At 43.1% G+C, this 25986-nt stretch overlaps 1 protein-coding gene across 2 annotated transcripts in view; it reads right to left on the reverse strand.

The window, feature by feature from the left end:
- Positions 1-25986, reverse strand: part of ATG2B (autophagy related 2B) — an 860766-nt gene that overhangs the window by 236433 nt on the left and 598347 nt on the right. For both annotated transcript variants that reach the window (XM_069208269.1, XM_069208268.1), the window contains exon 33: positions 403-597. In XM_069208269.1, the coding sequence (XP_069064370.1) occupies positions 403-597 (195 nt within the window). The remainder of the gene's footprint in view (positions 1-402; positions 598-25986) is intronic.

Consider the following 25986-nt stretch of genomic DNA (forward strand, 5'->3'; position numbering starts at 1 on the left):
AACTGACATAATCAGTCAAGAGTGGAACTATTCAAGACCTATTCTGCTAATCTGAATTGTGCTTCTCTGACTAGTGGCAGGCACTGTGAAATGTGTCACCTGACATTGGTGATGGAGAACTACTAAAAGTATGTTTGATCCAACCTGAGGAATCTGAAGGGCTGACAATGAGACTATGAGGAATCTGTGGGAACTGGCCATTACACAGATATTTAAGATGCCATGTTATGGCATATATGTTGCCATTTTCTTCTCAAAATTCAAAATCACAATTCTCTAGTCTACAGTTTTTTGAGTAATAGGTCACTTTCATAACTTTATTTGAGATCAAAAGGAAAAGTAATCAGTAATTTTAATTTACAATATGGTCTTTATAACGTTTATTTTAAGAAAGTTTCTTACCATATTAGAATGTGCTTTCCTAGGCATTTCCTTGCTACAGTAAAGGTGGAGAAATTTATTCATCTGCGATGAAGCCAGTCTATCTCGAATTTCAAGATCCTGAACAACAAAAACCTGTCGCGATACTGGTTGCTCCATCGGGCTCAATTCAGATTCCAATTCGAACTCTGGGTACACTTCATGCTGGAATTTAACCTACCAACAAATAAGAACAACCAAGTACATGCCTGGAATGATTTATAACATTGAACTTCAAAAAACACTGTAGGCACCTGATAGTCATAAATATTTCATACGAACAGTAAAAAAATAAATCAATATCTATAGTTTATAGTTTTTACCCGGTTTTGAACCATTGAAAACACCCGTAGGAATTGGCTACCATAAAACATAATTGTTTTATTTGGTGTATGTGTACGTCAATACCCAGTGTAAAAAGCAAAGTAAAAATGTCTTGTTTTAAAGAGCTTATCAAAGAAAACAGCAAAAACACCATTTGTTCATGCCTTTATGTTCATGTTTATTCAATAAAGTCTCTGAAGTTTCATTTATTGGTTGTGGTGATAATCACAGTAGTACTAGTTCTGCTGGGAACGATCACTGTAGTCATAGTGGTACTGTAACAGGGGTGGAGGTAGTGGTAATAGTGGTGGTGGTAATGGTAACAGTGTTAGTGGTGATACTGGTAGTGGTAGTAATCCTTCTGGTAGAGTAATATTAGTAGTGCCAGCAATAAAATTGACGGTGGTGGTACAAGTAGTAGTAGTGATGGAGTACTAATGGTGGTGATAATACTGGTAGTAATGTTGATGGTCGGAATAGTGGAGGTGGTAGTGGTAATGTGGGTGGTAATTGCCAATGGGAAGCACAATGGGACACCATCTGGGGCAGATGGGCCACAATACAAGTGAACACAGCGAATGAGCCACAGTAACAAGCAGGGGGATGTTGATCAGAAGCACAAGGTAGCAGCATCATATGAGCCACCTGGAGGCAGAGATCGTGCAATGAAAACACAAACGGCTCACGTAAGCTGCCAGGCATACTGAAAGTGTACACAGTCGCCTGTCAGCTTATTTGAGCAAACCAGGATGGCGGGTTGAGTTGAAGCTCGGATCCTGTGAAGCAAGACAGTTATTCTGGGGTCAAGTTGTCCCAAAATGTGATCAAGAAAAAGCAATTAGGTTGACAAATAAGGGTCAGGCTCATACTTCACAACCGACAAAGAAGTAAAAAAAATGCTTCCAGTATAAAACAGGATGTATAAAATAAGTGAATGTGTGAAGATTGAATGTATTTTTCAATTGTAAATAGTCCCTCATATGTTGTAATGCAATCATTTCATGGAAGGCAGAATGATATAGCCAACAGCATCAAGTGGGTGAGGGAGGACAAGCACATAATATGGGTATTTTAAAGAACTGATAAAACTATGTCATGCACACAAGCTGAGCTGTCGATGTTGAATCATGCCTGAAACTGACGTACATTTGTATAACTTAAGTTGTAACACCTTCCTACACCCATTTTTAATAATTATCTTTCCTTGCTTGAAACATAATAATGAATTAATTCATGCACACATTAAATCACAGAACCTATGTTTTCCATATGATTATAAATGTTTGGAAAGACGTGGGCAATCTATAAACAATGTGCCGCAATACAGAAAACAGAATTAGTACGCAGAATCCACTGAGAAAGAGGGCTCATGTACAAAACGCCAGGTTATTTGCCTTCGATAATGCTCCCTCTGGTGGCTATTTTATCCGACTGTCGATATCTCACGTTAAGAAAATCCGAAGGTGCCAGACTGGATCTGGAGACGTTTGTAACAGTGCTCCTGTGCACTGGTAGGTGGTGTCGTGTGGCTTTGCCGTGGCTCTGTACTAGTCCAGAAGGGAAAGAGTGCTGTATACAATCATCACCATCGCCCTCTAATGTCAGTTTCGTTTCATCAACTTTCGCCTTCTGTGTCCTTAGTCACAGAGAATCAATATTATGTTAGGTCACACTCTAAATTGAAAGCTTTCATTGTTCCCACGGAACGGGGAGGTAGGAAGGAAGTGAGGACTCTGCAGGTAGATACAGTATCCAACAGAACAAATTCTACCAAAGTTAAGAAACTTGTTCTTAAGATGGATATTTCTAACTGCAGATAAGAACAGATACCACAGCAGTACCACCCATGGCTCTGGGTCCAGGAAGTAGACCCAAACCAAAAGATACTGAAGAATCAAACATGCAAAGTGTTGTCCCTAACGGGCCTGACAGTTGGAACAGTAAACATATGCACAAAAAACACTATGAGTCCTGGCAAATGTCTAAAAGAGGCACCCCATGTGCTATCGCCACCATGCAGGCCTTGGTCCTGGTGGACTGGGCGCAGTCCTCAATGGTTTGTTTCCTGGCCACTGCATAGCAGACTTTGATACAGAGGACTACCTCCCCCCCCCCCCCCCCCACCCTCCATGAGAGGCTATACCTTTCTTTGCGCAGACAACTCACAAGAGGATCATACAAAGCATGGTATTTTATGTGGGTGATGTCAAATCTCAGAGCCCTCCTCTCTGGGTCAAGCAGATTGAGTCTCCTTTTCTTTCAAGGGGTGAAGCAGGAAAAAAGCACTGTCGGTGATCAACTTGCCAATCACAACCTTTGGTAGGAAGACTTACCTAGTTCATAGTATCAATTTGGCTGGGAAGAAGATGGTGGAGGGTGGATGCACCTAAAGCACCTGCAATTCACTCATGCGACATGCTGACGAAATTGCAATAAATACGATGTTTTTAATGTCATGAGACGTAACAAACAGATGTGTACTGGTTAGAAGGGAGTGCACATAAAGAACATTATGACCAAGCTCAGGTTCCATTATGGCATAACAAATGCCTTGTGGGGGAACTTGTGAGTCAATCCTTTTACAAAACATATGACAGTTGAAGATTTAATTGTTCATGGTTGTTCAGGTAAACAAAAAGTGCGAAGAAAGCACCTTTCAATGTACCCACTGCTAGGCAAACATAATAAAAAGTAACAGAACATCGGCAAGTCTGGTGTGTAATGGGTCAGTGTTTCAGGCCCCACACCCAATGTAGATACGTTTTGTGGAAGGTCATCTGGTTGCAAGGATGACATCAACCTCAATCTGTAGGTCCTCATGAGGTGGCAGCCTGATCGGAAGGCATATGCTCAGACTCAAGAGCTCTGGGGATCACACCCAACTGGCCCAATCCGGTGCAGTCAAAACAATTTACGCCTAGTCCATCCTTAACTTCCGGCAGGAAAAGTAGATGTGGAAACATGCACAGAAAGCCTTTGTTTTATTCCACCAGGAATGTGTCTCGAAGCGAATGCCTTGAGAGAAGGTCCAACACACATAATTGCTTACCCTGCGCGTTCTAGACTGAGGGTAGTGATCTATCCAGAGAGAACCCCACTGACACAAGACGCCCTGCATAACCTCAAGAGGAAACATCCCTCGTGGTCCACCAGAAAGCATCTGTTCAGTTTGTCCCCTTTAGTAATAAGTGATCCTGATAGGTGATTAGCTATGAGGAAGATGTACTGCTAGTCCAGCTACCTCGAAATATATAGAATCTCTTGGCAAAGGATCTAGGAAGTTAGTTCACCATGCTTATTGTAGCACCACATTGTAGTAATCTTGTCTGTGAGAATCTGCAATAGCCTCCCTTTTAAGAATGGCAGAATGTTTTTTAGGGCCAAATAGATTGCATGAAGCTCTTGATTATTCATATTGAGTTGGCTCTCAGCCAGAGACAAGAGGCCTATAATCTTCACCTCTCCCACGTGACCCCTACCAATCCAGGAGTGATGTATGTGCCACAGCCATGAACTCTGGATGGAGGTAGGGAAAGTGCCGAGTTGCAAGTCAGGTAGGCACTTGCAAGTCATATTTGCAGACCCTGAGCATACTCCTGTTAGATCTGGTTGGAGCTGGAAAGGAAGTCCTGATGCAGGACCCACGGACACCTGAGGTTCCACTCTATTGCCTGCTTATACCGTCTGGCATTCAGCAAGAGGAAAATGCATGAGTCTAGAAGTCCAAGAAACCTTAGACCTGTCTTCAGGAGATCAAGGCTTAAGCCCCAAATATTGAGATCCTATCTTGAATGTCCTAGACTTGCTGCAGCAGTGGAAAGGCCTTGGATGACACAGTGTCTAGAACAGTTCCAGTTAAAAGAATCCTTTGCATGTGGCACAAGTTTGGACATTGTCTAGCGATGGTCAATGATTGACTGAGGTGAGCCCAGCTTAACAGTAAGTCATCGAGGTAAGAAAAAATGTGTATCTCCTACCTTCGAATGTGACCAGTGACAGCCATCATCACTTTTGTTACCAGAAGAGCTGAGATAAGGCCGAAGTGGAGAACAGCATTTTGAAAGTGTTCTAACCCCATCAGGAACCAGATTCACAGAGGACAGGAATACAGAAATATGTGCTTGGAATGTGCAGGGACACCATTTCCTGCATCTATAGCTGAAAGAATCTGAACCAAAGGAAGCATTTTGACATTATTCTTCCAGTTAAAGGTGTTAAACATGCTTTTAGGCCTGCAACCTTCTTTAGAACGTGGAAGTAGTGCTCTCCTCCTTTTCAAGGCTTGCACCTACTCAATGGCATCCTTGGACAACAGAAAAATGCCTACTTGCAACAGAATCCTGGACTGCTTATATGAAAGTTGCTCTGGCACAGGAGGAAGATGAACTGTGGAAGAAATGAAGAGCAAAGGATTGTGTCTTGAACACTTTGTAAGATCCACCTTCTGACATAATGGATCTCCAGCCAGGGAGGAAATAAATGCTGTGCAAGGGATAGTGTCTTTGAACACTTTCTACGATCCACCTGTCTGACATAATGGATTTCCAGCCAGGGAGGACATGTTGTATCCTGACTCCTACCAGTCAACTATGGGCCTGCGAGGATAAATTAAAGCAGTTTGCTAGCCACTTTCAGGAGAGAGAGAACTGGATGATTGCTGCCCCTAATGGCGTGGAAGATTTAGGCTGTTGCCAAGCCCCTAGCATTGAAAGGGCTCGACCTGTAGCTGTAGTACAGGCTGGGTAGGCAGGAGTTATCTGTAAGCGCCTTAACTTCCAGTATTGGTGTGGAAATTAAGTAGCTCACGAAAACAGCCCCAAGGACCAAGCACTTGCACACTGTCTTTATATTGTTCCAGTACAGAATCCGGCTTTTCACCATCAAAGGCCATGTCCATTATGGATGCCAGCATGTCCCCCCCAAAACCTGGCTGACCTCATCAAGGTTTGCTATCTGAGGATAACAGTGGAATTATAAACTCTACTTATGCAGTCAGTAGGGTTCAGGCCAACTTGTAACTTCTCAGGAGAAAAACGGAGTTAATGGATTTGAGGGCTTAAATAGCTGAAGAAAACATTCTTCTTATGAAGGCACCAATTCTTTTTGAATCTCTGCCCAGATGATTGGTCACAGAGGAATCAGGACTGCCCTTACGCACAGATGCCTTAATTATCAGGGTTTCTGGTGAAGGATGTTTGGTCAGGAAGCCCATATCACAAGGAGCCAATCTATGCCGCCTAGCTTGAGTCGGCTGCCCAGAAGGCAACAGCATGGCTTGGACCAAATTAGCTTAACGGCATCAGTAAAGGCTTCATTAAAAAGCAGGAATGGCCCAGATGATGCCTGCTGAGTTTTTAGAATCTTAGTTAACACATTTGACTTTGTCTCAACTGTGGGCAATTGCAAGTCTAGAACTTCAGCTGTCCTTTGAACCATCACTACAACGCAGCACTTTCTTCCACTGTCAGTCTTCGTGGTGAGTCTAGCTATGTTTCACGAGATGTGTCTAGCCAACTGGCATTTTAGAGGTCTAAATCAGCACCATCAGTACAATGAGGGGGAAGTAAGTTGTCCACCTCATATCATCACCAGTGTCCTGAGGGACATTATTTGCTTCCTCCACTATATCAAAATCAGATCCACATGGAGCCTCAAGCTTCTAGTAGTACTGTTGTCATGGCAGCGACTCTTAGATTAAAGCCATGTTGAATAACAACTGGCTGAGCCTTAGTGATTTCGAGGTGAAACATAGCCTGGGAGTAGGCTGTTCTGGGGTCAGAGATCAGTGTTGAGACTTTATGTTAGTCAGTCCTGGGCAGATTCAGGGTCAGTGTCCGTACAGAAGGAACCAAGTGGACTCTGGTGTAAATGAAAAGGCCAAGTCAGGAGTCTGTTCAGGCCTGATACTGGCAGCGGGCTTTGGTGGAGGGAGGGCGGTGGAAGGGGAGGAGGGCTGACACATAGCACTGTGGAAAGACCAGCCAGCAGACATCCGACTAGAGACCAATGCAGTGATTGGGAGTGCACCAGAGAAAGATGGAATAACAGCGAAGGGCTGCCACATAGCCCCTTCAAAAGCCACTGTCTCTGGGGTCAAAAATAGCCTGCAAAACACAGGGTGTGCTGGAACCAACTGAAGGACTGTTCATATTCAGGTGACAAAGGAGGAGTATAATCTCTATCCTTATGCCGTTGTGCCACCTTGTTAGAGTGGTGGGATGCGGCTGAGTCCTGTTTGCCTTGATGCGCTTATGTCTAGACTTCGACTTACCAAAAGACTTCGGCAGGTAAGCAGGCTTATCAAGGAAGCATCCTCAAGGAGGTGACGGTGAGCACACCAGGGACTTGACAGAGCGGGATTTGTGTTTTTACTGTAACCTATTTGTATGCTTAGCAACATAGAGCTTTTCAATTTCCACTTGTGAATTACCATAGGAGGCATAAAGGCACAATTCACATCTCTTAGGGAAATGGCTAGAGACCAAGCACCGCAAACACTTAGTGCGGATCCATGATTGGCGTATTCTTCCTACTGTCTTCGCACAGACAATCACGTCATCTTCACTGGGGACACAATTTCCTAGCAGAATATGACAGATAATTTGGAAGTCATTGGAAGGCTGAGTTCCACTTCATCACTTCCGCTGCAGTACAAAGCCACTGTGGAACCGCACAATGTCACCTAGCAGCACATGGGAGCACTGCTACAAAATTATCATCTGGATCCAGTTTGGTGCTTGGGGATATATTTTAATGTGACCAATCGACAGTTACAAGTATTCATCATGTTGTGTAGCCAAAAGAAGTTGTGGTCGGGTAGGCTACAAAAGTATCTACAAGCTGCATCCAAACCAGTGGGACTGGATCTGATATCACAGCCATGGGGTGTGTACCCAAAGGGCCACCGGGCAAGGTGCATGCAGTAGCATTTCTGTTGTCAAATTGAAGGCAGAGGATGAAAGTATTGAATTCTCATTCAATATCCAAAATGTATGGAACAGCATGCTGCTCAACCACTGAAAGTGCTTTAGTGATGATCTGTCCTATGGAGCACTACATAAATGCAAATCAATGCAATATTAATGCAAAGTCATATGGTTAGCCCTACACCCCATCTCATAAATCAACATGATGCACAAACCACATATTCTGCTTTATGCTCCTAATCACCGAACATGTTATGTTATATTATCAAGCTTATAAAGTGCATGGTTACTCCTCTAGGAGTGTCCCTGCACTAGGATTCTCTATCCTGTTGTGGTCCTTATTGACCTCAGCTCTAAGAAGATTGTTTAAAGAGCCATGTTTTCAGTTTTTTTCTGAGAACATGGGGCAAGATGTAGGTAGCCTTTTACGCCTCGCAAACGGCGAAAAACGCCGTTTGCGAGGCGCAAAAGGCCTCACGCGATGCTGAAATACATTTTGCGAGTCGGAACCGACTCGCAAAATGTGTTTCCGACTTGCAAATAGGAAGGGGTGTGCCCTTCCTATTTGCGACCGCATCGCGATGTAGAGTTGATTTGTGACCACGAAAGCGGTCGCAAATCAACTCGCAGTTACCATCCACTTGAAGTGGATGGTAACTCATTCACAAACGGGAAGGGGTCCCATGGGACCCCTTCCCCTTTGTAAATGCAAACAAAAATATTTTTTCAGAGCAGGCAGTGGTCCTATGGACCACTGCCTACTCTGAAAAAAACCGAAACAAAAAGGTTTCGGTATTTTTTCTATTTGCAGCTCGTTTTCCTTTAAGGAAAACGGGCTGCAAAAAGAAAAAAAAAAAACAGCTTTATTCAAAAGCAGTCACAGACATGGTGGTCTGCTGTCTCCAGCAGGCCACCATCCCCGTGAGTGCCTAGACTCGCTATGGGGTCACAAACTGCGACCCACCTCATGAACATTCATGATGTGGGTCTTTGCGACCCCATAGCGAGTCGCAGAAGGTGTCTGAGACACCTTTCTGCATAACATTTTGCGAGGTGCAAATTGCGTGTTGCTAGTACTCGCAATTTGCACCTCGCAAAATGTTTTCTTCCTACATCTGGCCCATGGTTCTTTAAACAATCTTCTTAGAGCTGAGTGGTGTGCATTCCACTCGAGGGTGAGTTGCCAAAACCATATATACTGCATGGTGCAGGATGGCTATTGTCACTATCCTTGTGGCTTTGAGATGAAGTCTAGAGTCATTTTACCTTTAACAACGCCATACTCCACACTACAAGTTGATATGTAGGAACTGAGAAATCTGACTGAAAGGGCGGGATTCATCCCAGAAACTTTAGTTTAAGTATTGGGACCCTGACATGCCCCTAGGCGCTTCCGCACAGAGGATCATTCCAACATACATTGAAAAGCATTACCACTCTGTACAGAATAGAAGAACAGGAGTAGTTTAGGGATGAGCTTCCCCATCTGTTTTAATAAAATGAATGAGGAAAAAGTCTACTGATTCTGGATTTTCTTACATGTGTCTGCCACAAAATAGCTAGATGTGGAATGTTCAAAACTGACATGATGGATGCTGTGTTGGAGAATACGGCTGAGAAACACCTTCCCAAAAATGGCCTTAAAAGAGCAACAAGCACTTTTGTCAGGAAGACATGCACTTGGATTTTTATTCTTCACTCAACTAGAGTCTTGACAGTTCAGAAACTTGCCAAACCTTTCCAGCAAGTAACAACTCTGAAATGAGGCTGGCACAAATCAGCATGTGTACAGTGTAGCAATAATATAATTAATGCAAGCCAAAAGGAATTAGTAAACAATGATGTACAGGATTTTGTGGGAGCCACTCCACAGTCAAAGTTAGCAGTGAAGGGCAATTTACTTACCTTCAGTAATGCCTTATCTGGTAGAGACTATATCTACCTGCAGATTCCTTACCATTGAAATCTCCCCAGGCGTCAGACTGGATCTAGAAGATTTACATAAGCAGTATCCTTGATCGCCAGTAGGGGGCGTTGATTGGCTCTACGTCTGTCATCATCCGCCCAAGATATGACATTGTATTTCTATATAGGCACCACCCAGGCGTGCCAAAGTCGGTTTGATTAATGTGAAACTACTTTTGATATAAATGTAGGGTTTGTACTCAGGACAATTCTGTCCTTGTGTATTTGACAGAAAGGCTCTTCTAATATTAATGCTTGTAGTTCACTAACACATCTGAGTGATGTAATAGCTACTAAAAAAGCTACATTGTAACAAAGGAATTGTAACTGACATGAGTGAAGGGGCTCAAAAGGAGGTCCCATGAGTTAGTAAGTACAATATTAAGATTCCAGGTAGGATTAAGCTTTTAAGACCTTACATGAAAGCTTTAACCGCTTAGCTGCTGGGCGTCCCCCCCCATCTATCCCCCCTGGCCCCACCACCAGGCTGGGTCCTTTTTTGGCTATGTGGGGTAGTTCGCGCTTAGGACTTCATAACTTTTTGCCCACATAAGCTATCCACGCCAAATTTGCGTCCTTTTTTTTCCAACATCCTAGTGATTCTAAGGGTACCCAGAGTTTGTGGGTTCCCCTGGAGGAGACCAAGAAATTAGCCAAAATACAGCTGCAGAAGAAAGCATGTGTTTTTTTCCCTGAAAATGGCATCAACAAAGGGTTTGCGGTGCTAAAATCACCAGCTTTCAGGAACATGCAGACTTGAATCAGAAAACTACATTTTTCAACACACTTTTGGCATTTTACTGGGACATACCCCATTTTTACTATTGTTTGTGCTTTCAGCCTCCTTCCAGTTAGTGACAGAAATGGGCATGAAACCAATGCTGTATTCCATCTAAACATTTCTGAAAAGTAGACAAAATTCTGAATTCAGAAAGGGGTTATTTGTGTAGATCCTTTAAGGTTTTCCTACAGAAAGTAACAGCTGAAATAAAAAAATATTGAAATTGAGGTGAAAAAAGAGCCATTTCTGTCCACGTTTTTTTCTATAACTTTTCCAGCTATGGCAGATTCTTGAAAGCAATATACTGTTACGTCTGCTGGACACTTCTAGTTGCAAGGATGTATAGGGCTTGTATTTTCATCAAGAACCCTAGGCACCCAGAGCCAATAAATGAGCTGCACCTTGCAATGGGTTTTCATTGTATACCAGGTCTACAGCAATACATTTGGTGAAATCTAAAGAGTGAAAAATAGGTATCAAGGACATTTTTGTATTTCCAAAATGGGCACAAGATAGGGTGTTGAGAAGCAGTGGTTATTTGCACATCTCTGAATTCCGGGGTCCCCATACTAGCATGTGAATTACAGGGCATTTTGCAAATAGACTTATTTTTTACACACTGTCTTATGTTTTGGAAGGAAAAAATGTAGAGAAAGACAAGGGGCAATAACACTTGTTCTTCTATTCTGTGTTCCCCCAAGTCTCCTGTTACAAATGGTACCTCACTTGTGTGGGTAGGCCTAGTGCCCGCGACAGGAACACACAACATGGACACATCACATTTTTAAATTGAAATCTGGCGTGCCTAGCTGTGGATTTTGACCTCTAGCTCAGCGGGCACCTATGGAAGCCTGACAAACCTGTGCATTTTTTAAAACTAAACACCTAGGGGAATCCAGGATGGGGTGACTGTTATCCAAAATCCTTTGATTTCGGTACTGCAAAGTTCTGGAATCTGAGAGAAGCCACAGACTTCCTTCCACCCACCATTCCCCCAAGTCTCCCGATAAAAATGGTACCTCACTTGTGTGGGTAGACCTAGTGCCTTTGACAGGAAATGCCCCAAAACACAATGTGGACACATCATATTTTCCCAAAGAAAACTGACCTGTTTTCTGCAGAGTGCCTAGCTGTCGGGTTAGGTCTCTAGCTCAGCTGGCACCTTGGGAAACCTAGCAAACCTATTGTAAAAATGTCCTTCTTTTTGCCCTGGTCGCCCCCAAACTTTTTGGACAGATACTGGTGGTTACTGACTCTTGGCTGTGCCCTGGGTACTGCTTACCAGACTCAGGGGCAGTGCTCGGTGTATATGCAAATTAGGCTAATTATAATTGGCAATATTAACATACCTATAAGTCCGTAGTATACATGTGGCATGTAGGTTTAGGGACCCTAGCATAGGTAGTGCACGCATAGGTGAACTGCTGAGGCGCCTAGTGTCATTTTAAAGGCAGGCCTGCCTTGCTGGCTGCTTTTAAACCAAGGTTACATACAAATTCGATTTTGGAATTAAAAGTACTTCCAAAGTCCTAAACTACCTTATTTTTACATATAGGTCACCCCCAAGGTGTGCTCTATGTGCCCCTAGAATTGGGTGCCATGTAACTATAGGCAGGGACCTTATACAAATAGTTTTATAAGCCCTGGTGAGGTAAAACAGCCAAATTCAGTTTTCCCTCATTGTAGTGAATGGCCTCCATAGGCTGGAAATGGGAGACTTTATTTTAATTTATAAAGTCCCCTTAAGTGTCAGATACCTCAAATGGGGTATCAAATTAATTGTTATAATTAATCCCACAATTTACAATTGTTGGATTTAATATATCTTGTTCGGTTAAAGAGTTTTAGAATCTACCTAAAAAGTTGCCAACATCAGCCCTGTAGTGCTCTGCTCTGGTTGGCCAGCCTCTCGCAGCCAGGCCAGGTTGCCTTGATGAGGTGTGAAGGAGCCTGGGCTGAACACAAAGAGATGTGCCTGGGGGAGGAGACCATCCCTCAGTAGATGGAGAAGCAGGAAGTGGGAGGGCTGCCAAACTGGTCTTAAAAGGCAGGGAAGAACATTTGTAGCAATCCAACACCTCCCTCACATCCTGCAAACCCAGACAATTAGGTGCCCCCTTGATTAGATTAGGAGAGGGCAGGAGAGGGGTGTGTTTAGGGTTTTTAGCCACACCAGTGGGTGGGCTCAGCCAGATGATAACCTCCACAAATCATTTTCAGCCATGATGGATTTTTGAGGAATGTTGTTCCCTGGGACTGATTTTTGCCACCCTTCCCAGGAAGAGGCCATCACAGGGGGTAGGACCCTGCACCTGATTGGAGAACAAAGACCCCCCTGTTTTTCACCTAGGAGCAAGGATAAAACTGGCAGACCTCCACCCACACCTCAGATTTCTACAAGTAACAACTACAGGAGAAGAAGGAATGCCCTGCAGGACCCCTGGCCTGCACCTGGACACTGCACTCTAGAGGGCTACACCAGCTGGACACTTGGGCTTCACCACAAGAAATACTTTGCCTGGCTTCAACTGGTTCAAGGAGGGACTTCCTGTTTGCTACAGGTGAAAAATTGCTAACCAGAGGCCCCTGCATTAAACCCTGAAGAAACTGACCAGCTGGCCACTGTCCAGTGGCCAAAAAGGAATTTGTGCCAGGTGCATTCTGTGAGTTGTAGTCCGCATCCTCAAGGAGCATCTCAGAGCTTCTGGAACCTTGGGGTGAGCTGTGGACCTCAAAAGAACCTTGAAAGAACATCTGGGAGAAGATCCAGAAGTTTGAAGAACTTTTTTAAAAAGAGCTCCATGGAGGGGACGACCCACCGCGGAAACCCTAGCCGGCATGCCTCAGCTGCGACCAGGCCTGACTTGCAGGTTCCTCCCGGTGAAGAAAATCTCCAAAAAAGTGACTAAGTCCGTACGTAGAAAGTTGACCGGGACCTCCCAGGCAATGCATCTAAAGAGGGCTCCAAGGACGTCGCTCAAGATTCAGGTTTGCCCCGGTCGAAGGACCTCTATCTCGAAAAAACAACTAGGTCCAAAGGTAAAAATCTCCACCCAGGGCTCCCACGACGCATATCCGTGGAAGAGTTCCAGGAGGTCAGATTGGACTGGCAACTTGGTCCAGCTGAAGAAAATCTTCAAGAACTAAGTGTGAAGTTAAACTTTTGACCGAGGCCTCCCATGGGCTATAGTCGAGCAGGGCTCCATTGCGGCTGACCTTAAACTTTGACTTTGCCCCGGTCGAGGTGCGACCAGATGACCAGATTGGCGCAATTCATTTCTGAGCGCAAAAAACATTAATTCTTTACAAAAATCATATCTGTGGTTCCCTTTATCCGATTTTATTCGTTTTTGTGTCATTTTAAAGATAAAAATATTTCCTATTTTCATAAAATGGTTTTAAATTTTTATCAAAAACCAACTAAAAGAGGGGTTTGGAAAAAGGGAGATTTGGATAGAAAAATCCTGGTCCTGTGTATAGAGCTCCCAATACATGTACAAAAACAAGGTATACACAGTTCCACAACATAAGTATAATCAGGAAAAACACATTGGGTCCTGATCTGAGGAAAAGATCATAAAAAAGAGAGAAGAAAGAAGAAAGAAAGCCAGGTCCCTGGAAAAATTAATTATTTTGGAACAAGAGCCCTCACTCACCAAAGGTGACATGCTTCATCCTCGGGCTTTGCTCCACGTCAGGCCGGCGCTGCAATGCCTGACGGGCCCCTCAAGGGGGGCTCTTTGCGGGAGATCTTTTGAGATATATGCCCGGTTTAGAAAGAATAGGGTATAGGATTGGAAAAATTCTATTTAAAAATAACTAGAGGTTAGGCAAATTTTATTAAATAATCCAACCACTGTCATGATTAAAACCAAAGAGCGGGGAGAGAAAAGAACAAGGTCTACGCTCCCCAAAAAATTATTCACTTCCTCACTCAATTTGAGGTTAGGAATTGTACGCACAGGATCCCCTGTACGATTCACCAGAAGGTCAACATGTTTCTCGCTATTGATGTCCTATGGATCTAACGCGATTCTTCGGGACCTAAACTACCTAATCCTATGTGTAAATATAACCTATAATAAGGAATATTAGTACAATGCAGGGACCTGAAATGAGAAGAATAACAAACAAAAAGAACAACACATTATTCACATGCACAATATCAACAGCAATGTGCTCTGTGCAAATCCACACATAGGTGAAGTATGCCCACTGTGGATCAACGTGTAAATCAATGTGAAAATAATGATGAAATAAATGTTTCCTGTGTTTTATTTAATTACTGTTTTGTGATATTTGGATGCTTTACGCTTTGTCTCCTAAGAAAAGCCTTGTCACTTGTTGCCAAGCTACCAAGGGTTGAGCTGGGTTTAATTTATTGAGACCTAACTGGACCTAAGTGGCGGCTAGTGGCCTATTGCTAAGTGTAGGTACTTACCTGTTCTTACCAATAACCCATTTTCCAACACCTATATATTTTAAACTAGACACCTAGGGAAATTCAGAATGGGGTGACTTGTGGGGCTCGCACCAGGTTCTGTTAGCCAGAATCCTTTGCAAACCTCAAAATTCAGAAAACAAAATACTTTTTCCTCACATTTCAGTAATGGAAAGTTCAGGAATCTGTGATGACCCACAACTTTTCTTCCACCCAGCATTCCCCTAAATCTCCCAATAAAAATGGTACCTCACTTGTGTTGGTAGGCCTAGTGCCCGCAACAGGGAACACTCAAAAACACAACATGGACACATCAAAATTTTACATTGAAAGCTGATGGTTTTTTTGGAAAGTGCCTAGCTGTGGATTTTGGTCTCTAACTCAGCTGGCATCTAGGAAAACCTACCAAACCTGTGCATTTCTGAAAACTGGACACCTAGGGGAACCCAGGATGAGGTAACTTGTAGCAATCTGACCAGGTTTTGTTACCCAGAATCCTTTGCAAACCTCAAATTTAGCAACAAAAAACTATTTCCCCATATTTCGGTGATAGAAAGTTCTGGAATCTGAGAGGAGCCACAAATTTCCTTCCACCCAGCATTCCCCCAAGTCTCCCGATATAAATGGGACCTCACCTGTGTGGGTAGGCCTAGTGCCCGCGACAGGAAATGCCCCAAAACACAGCATGGACACATCACATTTTTCTTATGAAAACTGACCTGTTTTTTGCAAAGTGCCTAGCTGTGTATTTTGGCCTCTACCTCATCCGGCACCTAGGAAAACGTAGCAAACCTGGACATTTCTGAAAACTAGACACCTAGGGGAACCCACGATAGGGCAACTTGTGGCACTCTTACCAGGTTCTGTTACCCAGAATCCTTTGCAAATCTCACAGTTTGGCAAAAAAACACATTTTCCTCACATTTCAGTGACAGAAAGTTCTGGAATCTGAGAGGAGCCACAAGTTTCCTCCCACCCAGCATCCCCCCAAAGTCTCCCGATAAAAAATGAACCTCAATTGTGTGGGGAGGCCTAGTGCCCATGGCCAGAATGGATCACACAACAGTCCATGTTAGTCCTTACATGAGGGCAACTGTTGACCCTAGGGTGATCCATTCCTGACGCAGGCACTAGGTACAGACACTCAAGTGGGGTAGCGTTTTTATCAGAACAGGTGAGGAAACACTGGGTGGTGGGAATTTTGTGGATCCCAGCATATTTCTGTAGTTTGTATGACAAAAGCAAGAAAAAATAGAGATTTTGTCATGATTTCACCTTTGCAGGGTATTCTGGGTAAGAAAACTTTGGGGAATCCACACAAGCCACACCGCTGTGGACTCCCCCGGGTGTCTAGTTTCCCGAAATGTCTGGGTTTGGTAGGTTTCCTGATATGGCCACTGAGCCCAGGACCAAAAACGCAAGTGCCTGCCTTACAAAACCAGGTTGTTTTGTGATAGATAATTTTGATGTCTTCACAATATGATTTGGGTGGTGTAATTTGGGTTTGAACTAAATTGGGGAGCTCCCGAGAGTGCATTCTCTCTGTGCTTGCTGCCACATGCACCTGCTCTCTGGGTTAGGCTAACTCGCTACTGTCCCGTTGCAAAGACTGTGCTTGCAAAGGGACAGTCGGATTGTCCTCATCACCTCTCTCAGAATCACTGGAAGAGGATTTGTCGAATGTGAGTCCGAATAAAAAAATCACTCCCAGAGTCTGCGCAATTGTCCTATCCCTCAGATGCTGTCTCAGTATCTGCTATCTCAGTCTCTAATCCTACATCAGAGCTGCCCTCTATAACGAGACGCCATCTCTGCTACTGGCTAAACTGTTGCTCTAAAACACTAGCCTACATAGACAGTCAAAAATTGCTGGTGGGTGCATGTGTGATGCGTGCAACAGTAAAGGTCACCTTCCGTTCGCTTCTTCCCTCAATCAGCACGTTTACTCAAGACACTCAAAATAACAAAAAAGACACACTATTATTTCACCTTGTCATATACCAATCGTTACTGTCTTTAGCGCCTCTGGCACCCGTCCGACAATCATTATTGGTGCTCCCACTCCCATGACCTCCTCCTCGTATTCTTTCACTACCACCCTGCAAAAGTGCCGTTAATCTCTCCATAGCCCCCCCTCCACATACATTTCATTTGTATTATAGCGCAGGTAATGTCTGACTTACATATATAGATCTATAAATAGATATATATATTTAGATCTATATATCTATATCTATATATAAATATACATATCTTTATATATAAATATAAATAAATATATCTATATGAAGATGTATGTATCTATTTATGTCTATAATTATATATATATATATATATATATATATATATATATATATATATATATATATATATTTAATAGGTGTATGGTTTCCCGGAGAGGGTGATCGTGGCCCCCAGGGAAGCCATACAGCTATTTAAAAAAATTGCCCCCCACAGGGGGTCAGCCACGCTCACAGGTGATCCCCTGTCAATTTCATTTTGAAAAATTAATATTTTTTTAATTAATTTTTAACCCCTAGGGGTAAACTAACATTTAATATATTATGCCCCCAGGGGGAGGGGGTTTGGGAGGTTAAGGGGGGTGGCTGTTTTCAGAGGGGGCCGAACCTTCCCCTTCCCCCCCCCCCAAGTGTAATCCTTGTTGTCTAGTGGGGTTTCCTGGCTTTGGATTGCAGCACAGCTGCGATCCACAGCAAGTTCAAAAGGGAATAATCTTCCCTTTCAAACAAGGCCTTCCCGAACGGTGGGGAGGCCCTTTCGGGCCCGTTTTCTCCACCAGAGTAGAAAGCGGCCTTACCTGCTGCTTCCTGCTCTGGTGGGGAAAACGAAGTGTGACATCAGCGTGCCTCGCTGCACACTGATGTCACAAAAGGGGAGTGGGGGAACAGGGAAGTAGGGGAAGACATGGAGGCTCTTCCATCTCTCTCAAAAGGGTATTAAATAAAATAAAAATCTCCGGATTTTTCAAACCCCTCCCTGGTGTCCGCCACTGGTGATGACCTGCACTGGGGGGAAGGGCTGTTTTCAGAGGGGGCTGACCCCCCAAGTGTAATCCCTGGTGTCTAGTGGGGTTTTCTGGCGATCCACAGCCAGTTCAAAAGGGAATAATCTCCCCTTTCAAACAAGACCTTCCCAAATGGTGGGAGGCCCTTTCGGGGCTGTTTTCCCCACTGGAGCAGAAAGCGGCCTTACCTGCTGCTTCCTGCTCTGGTGCGGAAAACGAAGTGTGACGTCAGTGCGCCTCGCAGCACGCTGATGTCACAGAGAGGCAGGCGGGAGGCAGGGGGAGACACAGAGGCTCTTCCGTGTCTCCCAAAAGGGTATTAAAAAAAAAAAATCCTCTGGTGCAACGCACCAGAAGATCTTTGTAACCCCCTCTCTGGTGTCGGCCACTAGTGGTGACCCACACCAGGGAGGGTGTGAGGGTGTCGGCTAGTGGCCAACGCCCGCACTATTGGGGTTAATGACTGCTATTTTAAATATTGAAGTATGTTGTCTATTTTGTATGTAGACTGCAATCGCAGCTATGTGCAACCGAATTGATGTGTAAGCCAGATTGCCTTTGGACAGGGGGTGTGGGTAACTGGATGCAAAGTTTTGGCATTTTGAGTTTTCTGCAGTGATGAATAGGTCTATTAGAGGTATTTCCCACTTTTGAAAGTACCTTTGAAGGACTACTGGGTGGAGTTCCCATTCATGGAGTTGTTGCAGCGTGCTGCTTATCAGGTCTGTCAAATTGTCTGGCTCTGGGAGATATTTTAGCAGTAGATGAATGTGGTGATGTTAAGCCCACCTTCAGATTGTTTGTGCTAACAGACAACTAGAGAGAGCGTGTCCACTCGTGTTTTTGTAGATAATAAATTGCAGTGATGTTGTCTGTGAGAATCAAAACAGATGTGTGCATTAAGTGAGGCAGAAATGCCTTTAGGGCTAGAAAGACTGTTTGAGGTTCTAAAACACTGATGTGTAAGGTGTGGTGACTGGAGTTCCATGATCCTTCAGGGATGTGGAATTCCTATCGCCTGACCCCCGGGACATATTATTTGGGGTCAAGGGCAACAAGTTTTCAAGCTTATTTTGTCCTTGGGACAAGTGGGCCCAACCCCCAGCAGCACAAACCCTTTGGCTGCCATTTTACAGAGAAGGGAACTGTCTGCAGTTTAGGTAATATGTGTGCCCACATGTTAATGCTGTTCAAACTTGTATTTATGGTTCATTATTGAGAAACCTTCATTATAAGTGTGAGAGCTGTAAATGAACGTTTTAAGGTCACACTGCACTACTGACAGTGGTTCCAGTTAAAAAAAAAAGTGTACACACGTTTGAAAAGTTTAATGATATGAGGCTCCCAGAATGCTCTCTGATTAGATGCAAATGTTTGCAGAAGCTTGGAAGCAAGAGTGATGATTCTTTGCTTTCAAAGTAAAATGTTCAGAAAAAACGCAAGTAGGGAAAAAAGTTTCACTAACATGAAATTTTACGTGCTATTTTTCTGAAGTGTAATTTATTAAAATGTGTTGATGCATGCTAGTATTTCCAAAAAATATTCCTAATGGAAAATCAGTGTAACCTTTTTCCACACGATTATGGGAAGCATGAAAATAAACAAGCACTGGCAAAGCCACCTGATCTGACATTGTTTTTGTCTCTTTTGATTTCGTCAGTGCATGTCTTGTTTTGACATGGCTTTCGTAACACTTTATTGTTGTGGGAGCTGCCAGGCCCTCACCACTGTAACAAACACTGGCAAAAAAATATATATGTTTTTGGTCTCAAAAAGTACACATTGCCACCAGTGGTGTAACCATGGTATATGTCTTTGAAATAGTGGTGTTCATGAAATCACAAGAACCTACAGAAGTAGACCAGGAAATCGTACTCCTAGAAAATATTTGTGAACTGTATTTTAGCACGAGCAAATCTGCTTGTGTAGATTTGCTCATGTGAAAATCTTTTGAGCGTTTACAAGTTCACTTTCCCTCCAACCACTTTTTTCCCCAACTGTGGAAGAACTTCTACTTCTGCCACTGTCAGGAGTAAATTTCCAACCTTTCTCTTTATGGGAAATATTAGAGGAGAGCTGGTGAAAATCCTTAAAACATGCAAGTTAGTAGGTTTGCAGACTCAAAGCCATTCCAGCCCTGGAACTACTGCTTACTGCTTCCTCCAGCCCCTGTATGTAGGTCTGCGCAATGGTGGCAATATTGCTATAGTAGGGATTGAAATTGCAAGTGTGCAAGCATACTATAGTAGTAGACCTGGCATAATCAGAGAGTCTATTATCAGAGCTCTTACATAACGAGTTTGCTGCTATAATTTGTCGCCACATTACACAGTACCAAAGGGACAAGTAGATTTTTTTACAGGACAAGTAGATTTAAGAAGCTATCTGTCCCATGGACAAGTAGATACTTTAATAAATTCCACACCCCTGATCCTTCCACTGTGACGTTGTTGAGATGAACCCCCCATCCTCAAAGGGTAGCATCCGAGGTTAGAACTATTTGGGGAACAGGGTCTTCTAACTGACGCCCTATGAGTAGATTGTTGGAATTCCGCCACAGGAGAGAGTTGTAAGCTATGCGATCTTCCAACACTAGATCCTGAAGAAGACCCTGAGCTAGTGACCATTGTCGAGAGACACTGTTGTAGAAGCCACATATAAAATCTGGCATGAGGGACAGCGGCAATGCAGGATGCCATCATGCCTAGGAGTCGCATTAGTGTAATGACTGTGTACATTTGATTGACATATTTGAGAAATTGTTAGTTGAAAATTATGTACACGTGTTGGATTGGGGTAAGCAAGCCCCAATTGTGTGCTGAGTATAGCCCCTGGATACGGCTGAATCTGGAGAGGCTGTAGGTGTGATTTTTGGATGTTTATGGTGAACCCTAATTTGTGAAGAAGGTTTACTGTTGTTTGAGTGTGCAACTTGCATAGACTTAAAGTGTTGGCTTTGTTCAACCAATTGTCCAAATACAGAAATACATTTATGTGTTGCCTTTCAAGATGAGCTGCGACTACTATGAGACACTTGGTGAATAGCATGGGAGCGGATGTGAATCCAAAAGGTAGAACTTTAAACTGATAATGTTGCCCTGTCACTACAAATCTAAGATATTTGCGGTGTGCAGGATGAATTGGAATGTGAAAGTAGGTGTCCTTTAAATCTAGAAAAGTCGCCTTTTTGTAGTTTTTTTAATTAATGGAAAAACATCTTGAAGAGTTACTATAAGAAAATGTTCTGAGAGAATATATAGGTTTAGTGGTCGGAGATCCAAAATGGGTCTCAGAGTGTTGTCTTTTTTGGGAATGAGAAAGTAGTGAGAGTACACTCCTGTTCCTTGATGTTGTATTGGACAATTTCTATTGCTTCTTTTAATAGTAGAGATTGTACCTCCTCTTTTGAAAGAGTGAGATGTTCTGTTGACATTTTGTGTCTGCAAGGTGGAATATTCGGGGGATGTTGACATAAGATCTAAGCGATAACCATGTTGGATAATGGATAGGACCCATTGGTACGATGTTCTCTCTGTTCATTGCTAGTGGTAAAAATGAAGACTCACCCCTACTGGAGTGGAATGTGGAGGTAGTCAATGTTTGGCTGCGGAGGGTGAACCACGAGTGTTGGTGGTTTTTCCCCTGCCCTTAGAACTGTATTCTATATGTTCTTCTGAAAAACCCTTTAGAGTAGGAGGAAGAGGTTTGACAGTGCTGTGAGTTGGTGTGATCAGATGATGTGGTCCCTCCGTAGCCAACCCAATACATTCAGCGGAGGAAAAAAATAACCTGTTTGGCTGATTTTGTAAAGCATCCATAGCTTTAGCTGTGTCAGTGTCTTTTATTTTTATTTTTCCAAGGTTGGAGTCAACCTGGGACCCAAATAGGTGTTCTCCATCAAAAGGCATACTGAGGACAGCTTGTTGGACTTCTGGTTTGAAACTAGAACATCTAAACCTGGCATGTCTTCTAAGGAGGATACTGGTATTGACCCCTTATGCAGCTTTGTTGCTGCATCACGTGCACATCTATTTGAGTTATTAGCAATTTTCTGACCTTCAGAGGCAATTTGCTGTGCGTGTTTACGGTGTTCTTCTAGGATGTGTTGAAGAATATCTTCCATTTCATCTCAGAATGCTCTATCTTATCTTGCAAGCAATTTGCCAATGATTGGCCACTTGTGTAGCAACCCCTTTCCTCGCTGCATCAATCTTTTTACTTTCTTTCTCTGGTGGGGGAGAATCTCCTGTAGCCTGGCTATTTACTCTTGTCCTGGTTGTGGTGGTGACAAGAGAATCTAGAGGGACTTGTGAACGGATATATACTGGGTCAGATGGAGCAGCTTTATATTTTTTATCTGCCTGAGGCATAATTCCACAGGAATGCAAAGGCTCTTTAAAAATGTCTCGCACTTGACGAAGCATTTCTGGTAACATAGGGAGGAACTGTATGTCTCTGTGTGCTTTGGTGAGGGTATCAAACAGAAAATCTTCTATGGGATCCTTGTGTAATTGCAGATTGTGACTTGTTGGTACCCAGTGGTGTCTTCTGAGGGGAGGGGCGGGCAGGATATGGATCTGGATCTGTATTTATAATAGGATCCGTATCATAAGTATCCCAGGGGTCAGGGTCTTGTTGGATCTCCCCTATGTCTTCCCTACCATATACAGGTGAACCCTGTGGTGTGTACTGTTTCTCTACTTGAGAATGAGGTGAATGAGGTGGAGGAGAAAGAGGAGGTGGAGATGCGAGAGATGTAGGCAGAGCTGGGAGAGGATCAGCTGCTGCAGATTTAGAAGCCTTCTCTTTATGTTGCTTTTTAGGATAAGGTGAGGTGTCAAGTTCCTCCTGAAAAGAAGGCTTCTTTTAAACATGGATGGTGGGCAAAACCACAATTCTTCCTGTGTCCTTTTCAATATGAATTTTTCACTGCTTAGCGCCCATATTTTCCAACATAGGCTCAATTGGGAACAATGAAAACGTTTCGACTCTGAAGTAACAGACGTCTAATTCCACTCGGTACCGAAATTTTCGGTGCCGAAGTTGTAAGCAATGAAGTAGTCAGTCCCAGACTTTTCTGAAGTCTTAGATGCTTTTGTTCAGACTGAAGTAATAAAGGTCGCTTTTGAAGACCTAGCTACAGTCTTTCCGGATTTCAGAGCCGAGCCCGAAGGCAGAGAAGCTGAAGTAAGTTTGAGAGACCTATCAAGGCCCAAGGGCAGTAATGGTTCGGTGGGGCCTCTTTGGTAAGTTTTCTGATTGTCTTTATAGGTGGAGGAAGGGGATTTTTTTTTTGTTTGTTTTACTTATGACTTGCGCCAAAGTGATGTCCTGACTATCAAGGTCTGAGTCGAGTCTTAGACGGGGAATGCCCCTTCTTGCTCCAGCTCTTCTTGTACATGTTCTTCCCATAAAAAATCTGGGGTGCTGCTTTGCGTTAGGCGCCATTTCCAGACTGCAAGCTCTTCGGTCCCTAAGTGTTGTGATCAGGGGAAAGGCAGAGATTACTCACTTGATGGTGATCCATGTGTGGAAACGTGGTGTGGCACAGAGGACAGAATCTAAACTGCATCCGTCCCATTAGGGTCTCACATCTCTCTAACCATGTGGCGATAGGCCTTGGACCAGGCGAGGCCCGCCCGAAAGTATTTGGTTGAGATTTGACCCAATTCTATCAAGATTAAGATGTAGAAAACGCAATCGAATATAATACCATCAATTGAAAGTAAAGACGGAAAGTTAACTGGTCAAATTAAAAATAAAAATAGAACATTTTTAAAAAGTATGGCACTGTGGCATTTTGGGCTGAGCTTCAAGAGCTGACTTCAGTAGCATCATAATTTCCTAAAAAATATTATTTTCAAACTGTGAAAGAATTCCAGTGATACATCAGCTTCTCTAGATCCTGCATCTGTACATGCATACCAGTTGGCCATCTCCACCTACTCCAATATGGGTAACTAGACACTCAGAAGGTTATATTTTTCCTTATTTAGGGAAACTACTAATATTCCCAGCACAATATATGCTATTTTGAATTTGCTTTGTGTCTCCATTGCCTTGCAATAGTCATCATGCCTATTGAGAGTAACTGAATTATAAGGTCTCCAGGTACCCAGGATAATTTCTTCCCACCTGTTAGAGTAATAATGGACTTAAAAGCAAATCCCATGATTTATTTAATAGATGCTACCACCTCTTCCAAGCATGTGGCTGGCATGCAACAGGCCCACCAAATATGATACAGCCTTCCCTCTTTTCCAGATCCCCTCCAGCATCTAATAATGTGTAGCCTGTGTGAGTCAAGTACCACACCATCATTATTTGTAAGGAAGATTCCATATGGTGCATTAATAAACTACATTCCTAAATATCTTTTCACAACTTTTCCCAGTTTTCCAATTGTTTAATTTCCAAAGTTTGGCTCCCTTCCTGTCTGGTATCTTCAAGAGTACTGTTCAACAGAGTTCACAAGACTTAACAAAGGCTAGATATCTAACACAATGTGCCCTAGGATGAGATTACAAAATGTCTTGCCTTAAGTCAGTTATTTTGTGGCTACCAACCTAGCTTCCATCAGCATCACCCGGTGCCAAATCTGTTGGACCTTTGTGACTCTCCTACTCCAAAAACCTCCTTACAGCCTTTGAAGAACCCAATATTTCTATTGATAAACATGTCAGATGTTATCGTACATTCCCTTAAGCCGTTGTGTGACATTCCAAACACCAGATTATTATGGCTAGAAGTAAAGCGTAATCCCCCTTTTTAATGAGATTCTATCCCATGTCTCCAGTAATATTCTCCAAAAAACAATTATAATAAACATACTAGGCTCTACAGGGTCTGGGCAGCCGAATAACATACCAAAAGACCATCTGATTATCGCTTGGTCATGTGAACCCTGTGCTTTTCTGACTCATCTAGACCATTCTACAACAATGCCGAATTATGCAGCTGTGAAGTATTTCATTAGAGAGACCAACACCCCTGCCTGCCAAGAAGATTTTAAAAGTTTACTAGGAATATTAGGGGTTGCCCCTTCACTATAAAGGCCAGTATAGCTCCAGAGTTTTGGGGGACCCTAATTGGCTAGGACTGAAATGCATACAATCATTTTGGAATAACAGACATTTTAATTGCTGCAGTATGACACAGCTTAGAAAGAAATGGATATTTCTCCCTCTGAACAGCCTCCTTAATTTCTTTGAATAGGGTGGGAATATTGGCGGGCCATAACTCCCTAGAGAGTAGGTCACTGTTATTGCTAGAAATGTAACCCCTCTTTTAGGTATCTTTAATGGCACGCTAACTTTTAGATATTCCGTCTTTTGCTCAGTGAGGCTCAGGGGCATAAGCTTTGATTAATCTTTGTTTATTCTGTACCCCAATACTAATCCAAAATCTGCTAGGATTTCTAGCAGGGGTAAGATTGATGACTCTGGGTTCTGAATCAAGAACACAACACCACCCACGAACAGGACAATGTTATGCTCAAAATAGTCCACCCTTCATTGCTGTGTTTGCTTGTGTGGCCAGGGCTAGGGGTTCAATCACCAGAACGAACAAGAGATGAGAGTGAGAAAAAGAGAGTGCAAGAGAGAGTGGTCCTAGCTAGTATCCATCTCTAAGTACAAGGGAGGCATATTTTCCATATTAATTAAGTCTGTAGCCCTGCGGATACAATAGATTGCCACATCTATATTGATGTAGGTTGCTTGAGCCTCCATTACCTCAGTCGTATAGGAGTAGCTCATGCTGTCAAAGAGCATTTGCACATTTAAAGTTACGGGAGTTGACTTAATGGCATTGTGTTGAGTTTTTTGACAAGGTGAGCCAGCCTCCAAATACGGTCAATAGCTTGACGCCCCACCGTGGAGCTTGATTCTGATTCCTTCTCATGAATGAGAGATACAAGGAGCCTGGGCAATCTAGACACTAGGGCCTGAATATATCTCCTTATGTCTATATTAAATAGTTTTATTGGGCAGTACAAAATAAATTGAAATTGTAAAAAAAAAAAAAAAAAAAAAGAATAAGTGCCCCTTCAACAAACATTTCCTCAGGATGCAATTGCCTACCAGGCATTCTTGTTGGGCTCAAA

The sequence above is a fragment of the Pleurodeles waltl genome, chromosome 9 (genome assembly GCF_031143425.1).
Source record: "Pleurodeles waltl isolate 20211129_DDA chromosome 9, aPleWal1.hap1.20221129, whole genome shotgun sequence".
Classification (NCBI taxonomy): Eukaryota; Metazoa; Chordata; class Amphibia; order Caudata; family Salamandridae; genus Pleurodeles; species Pleurodeles waltl.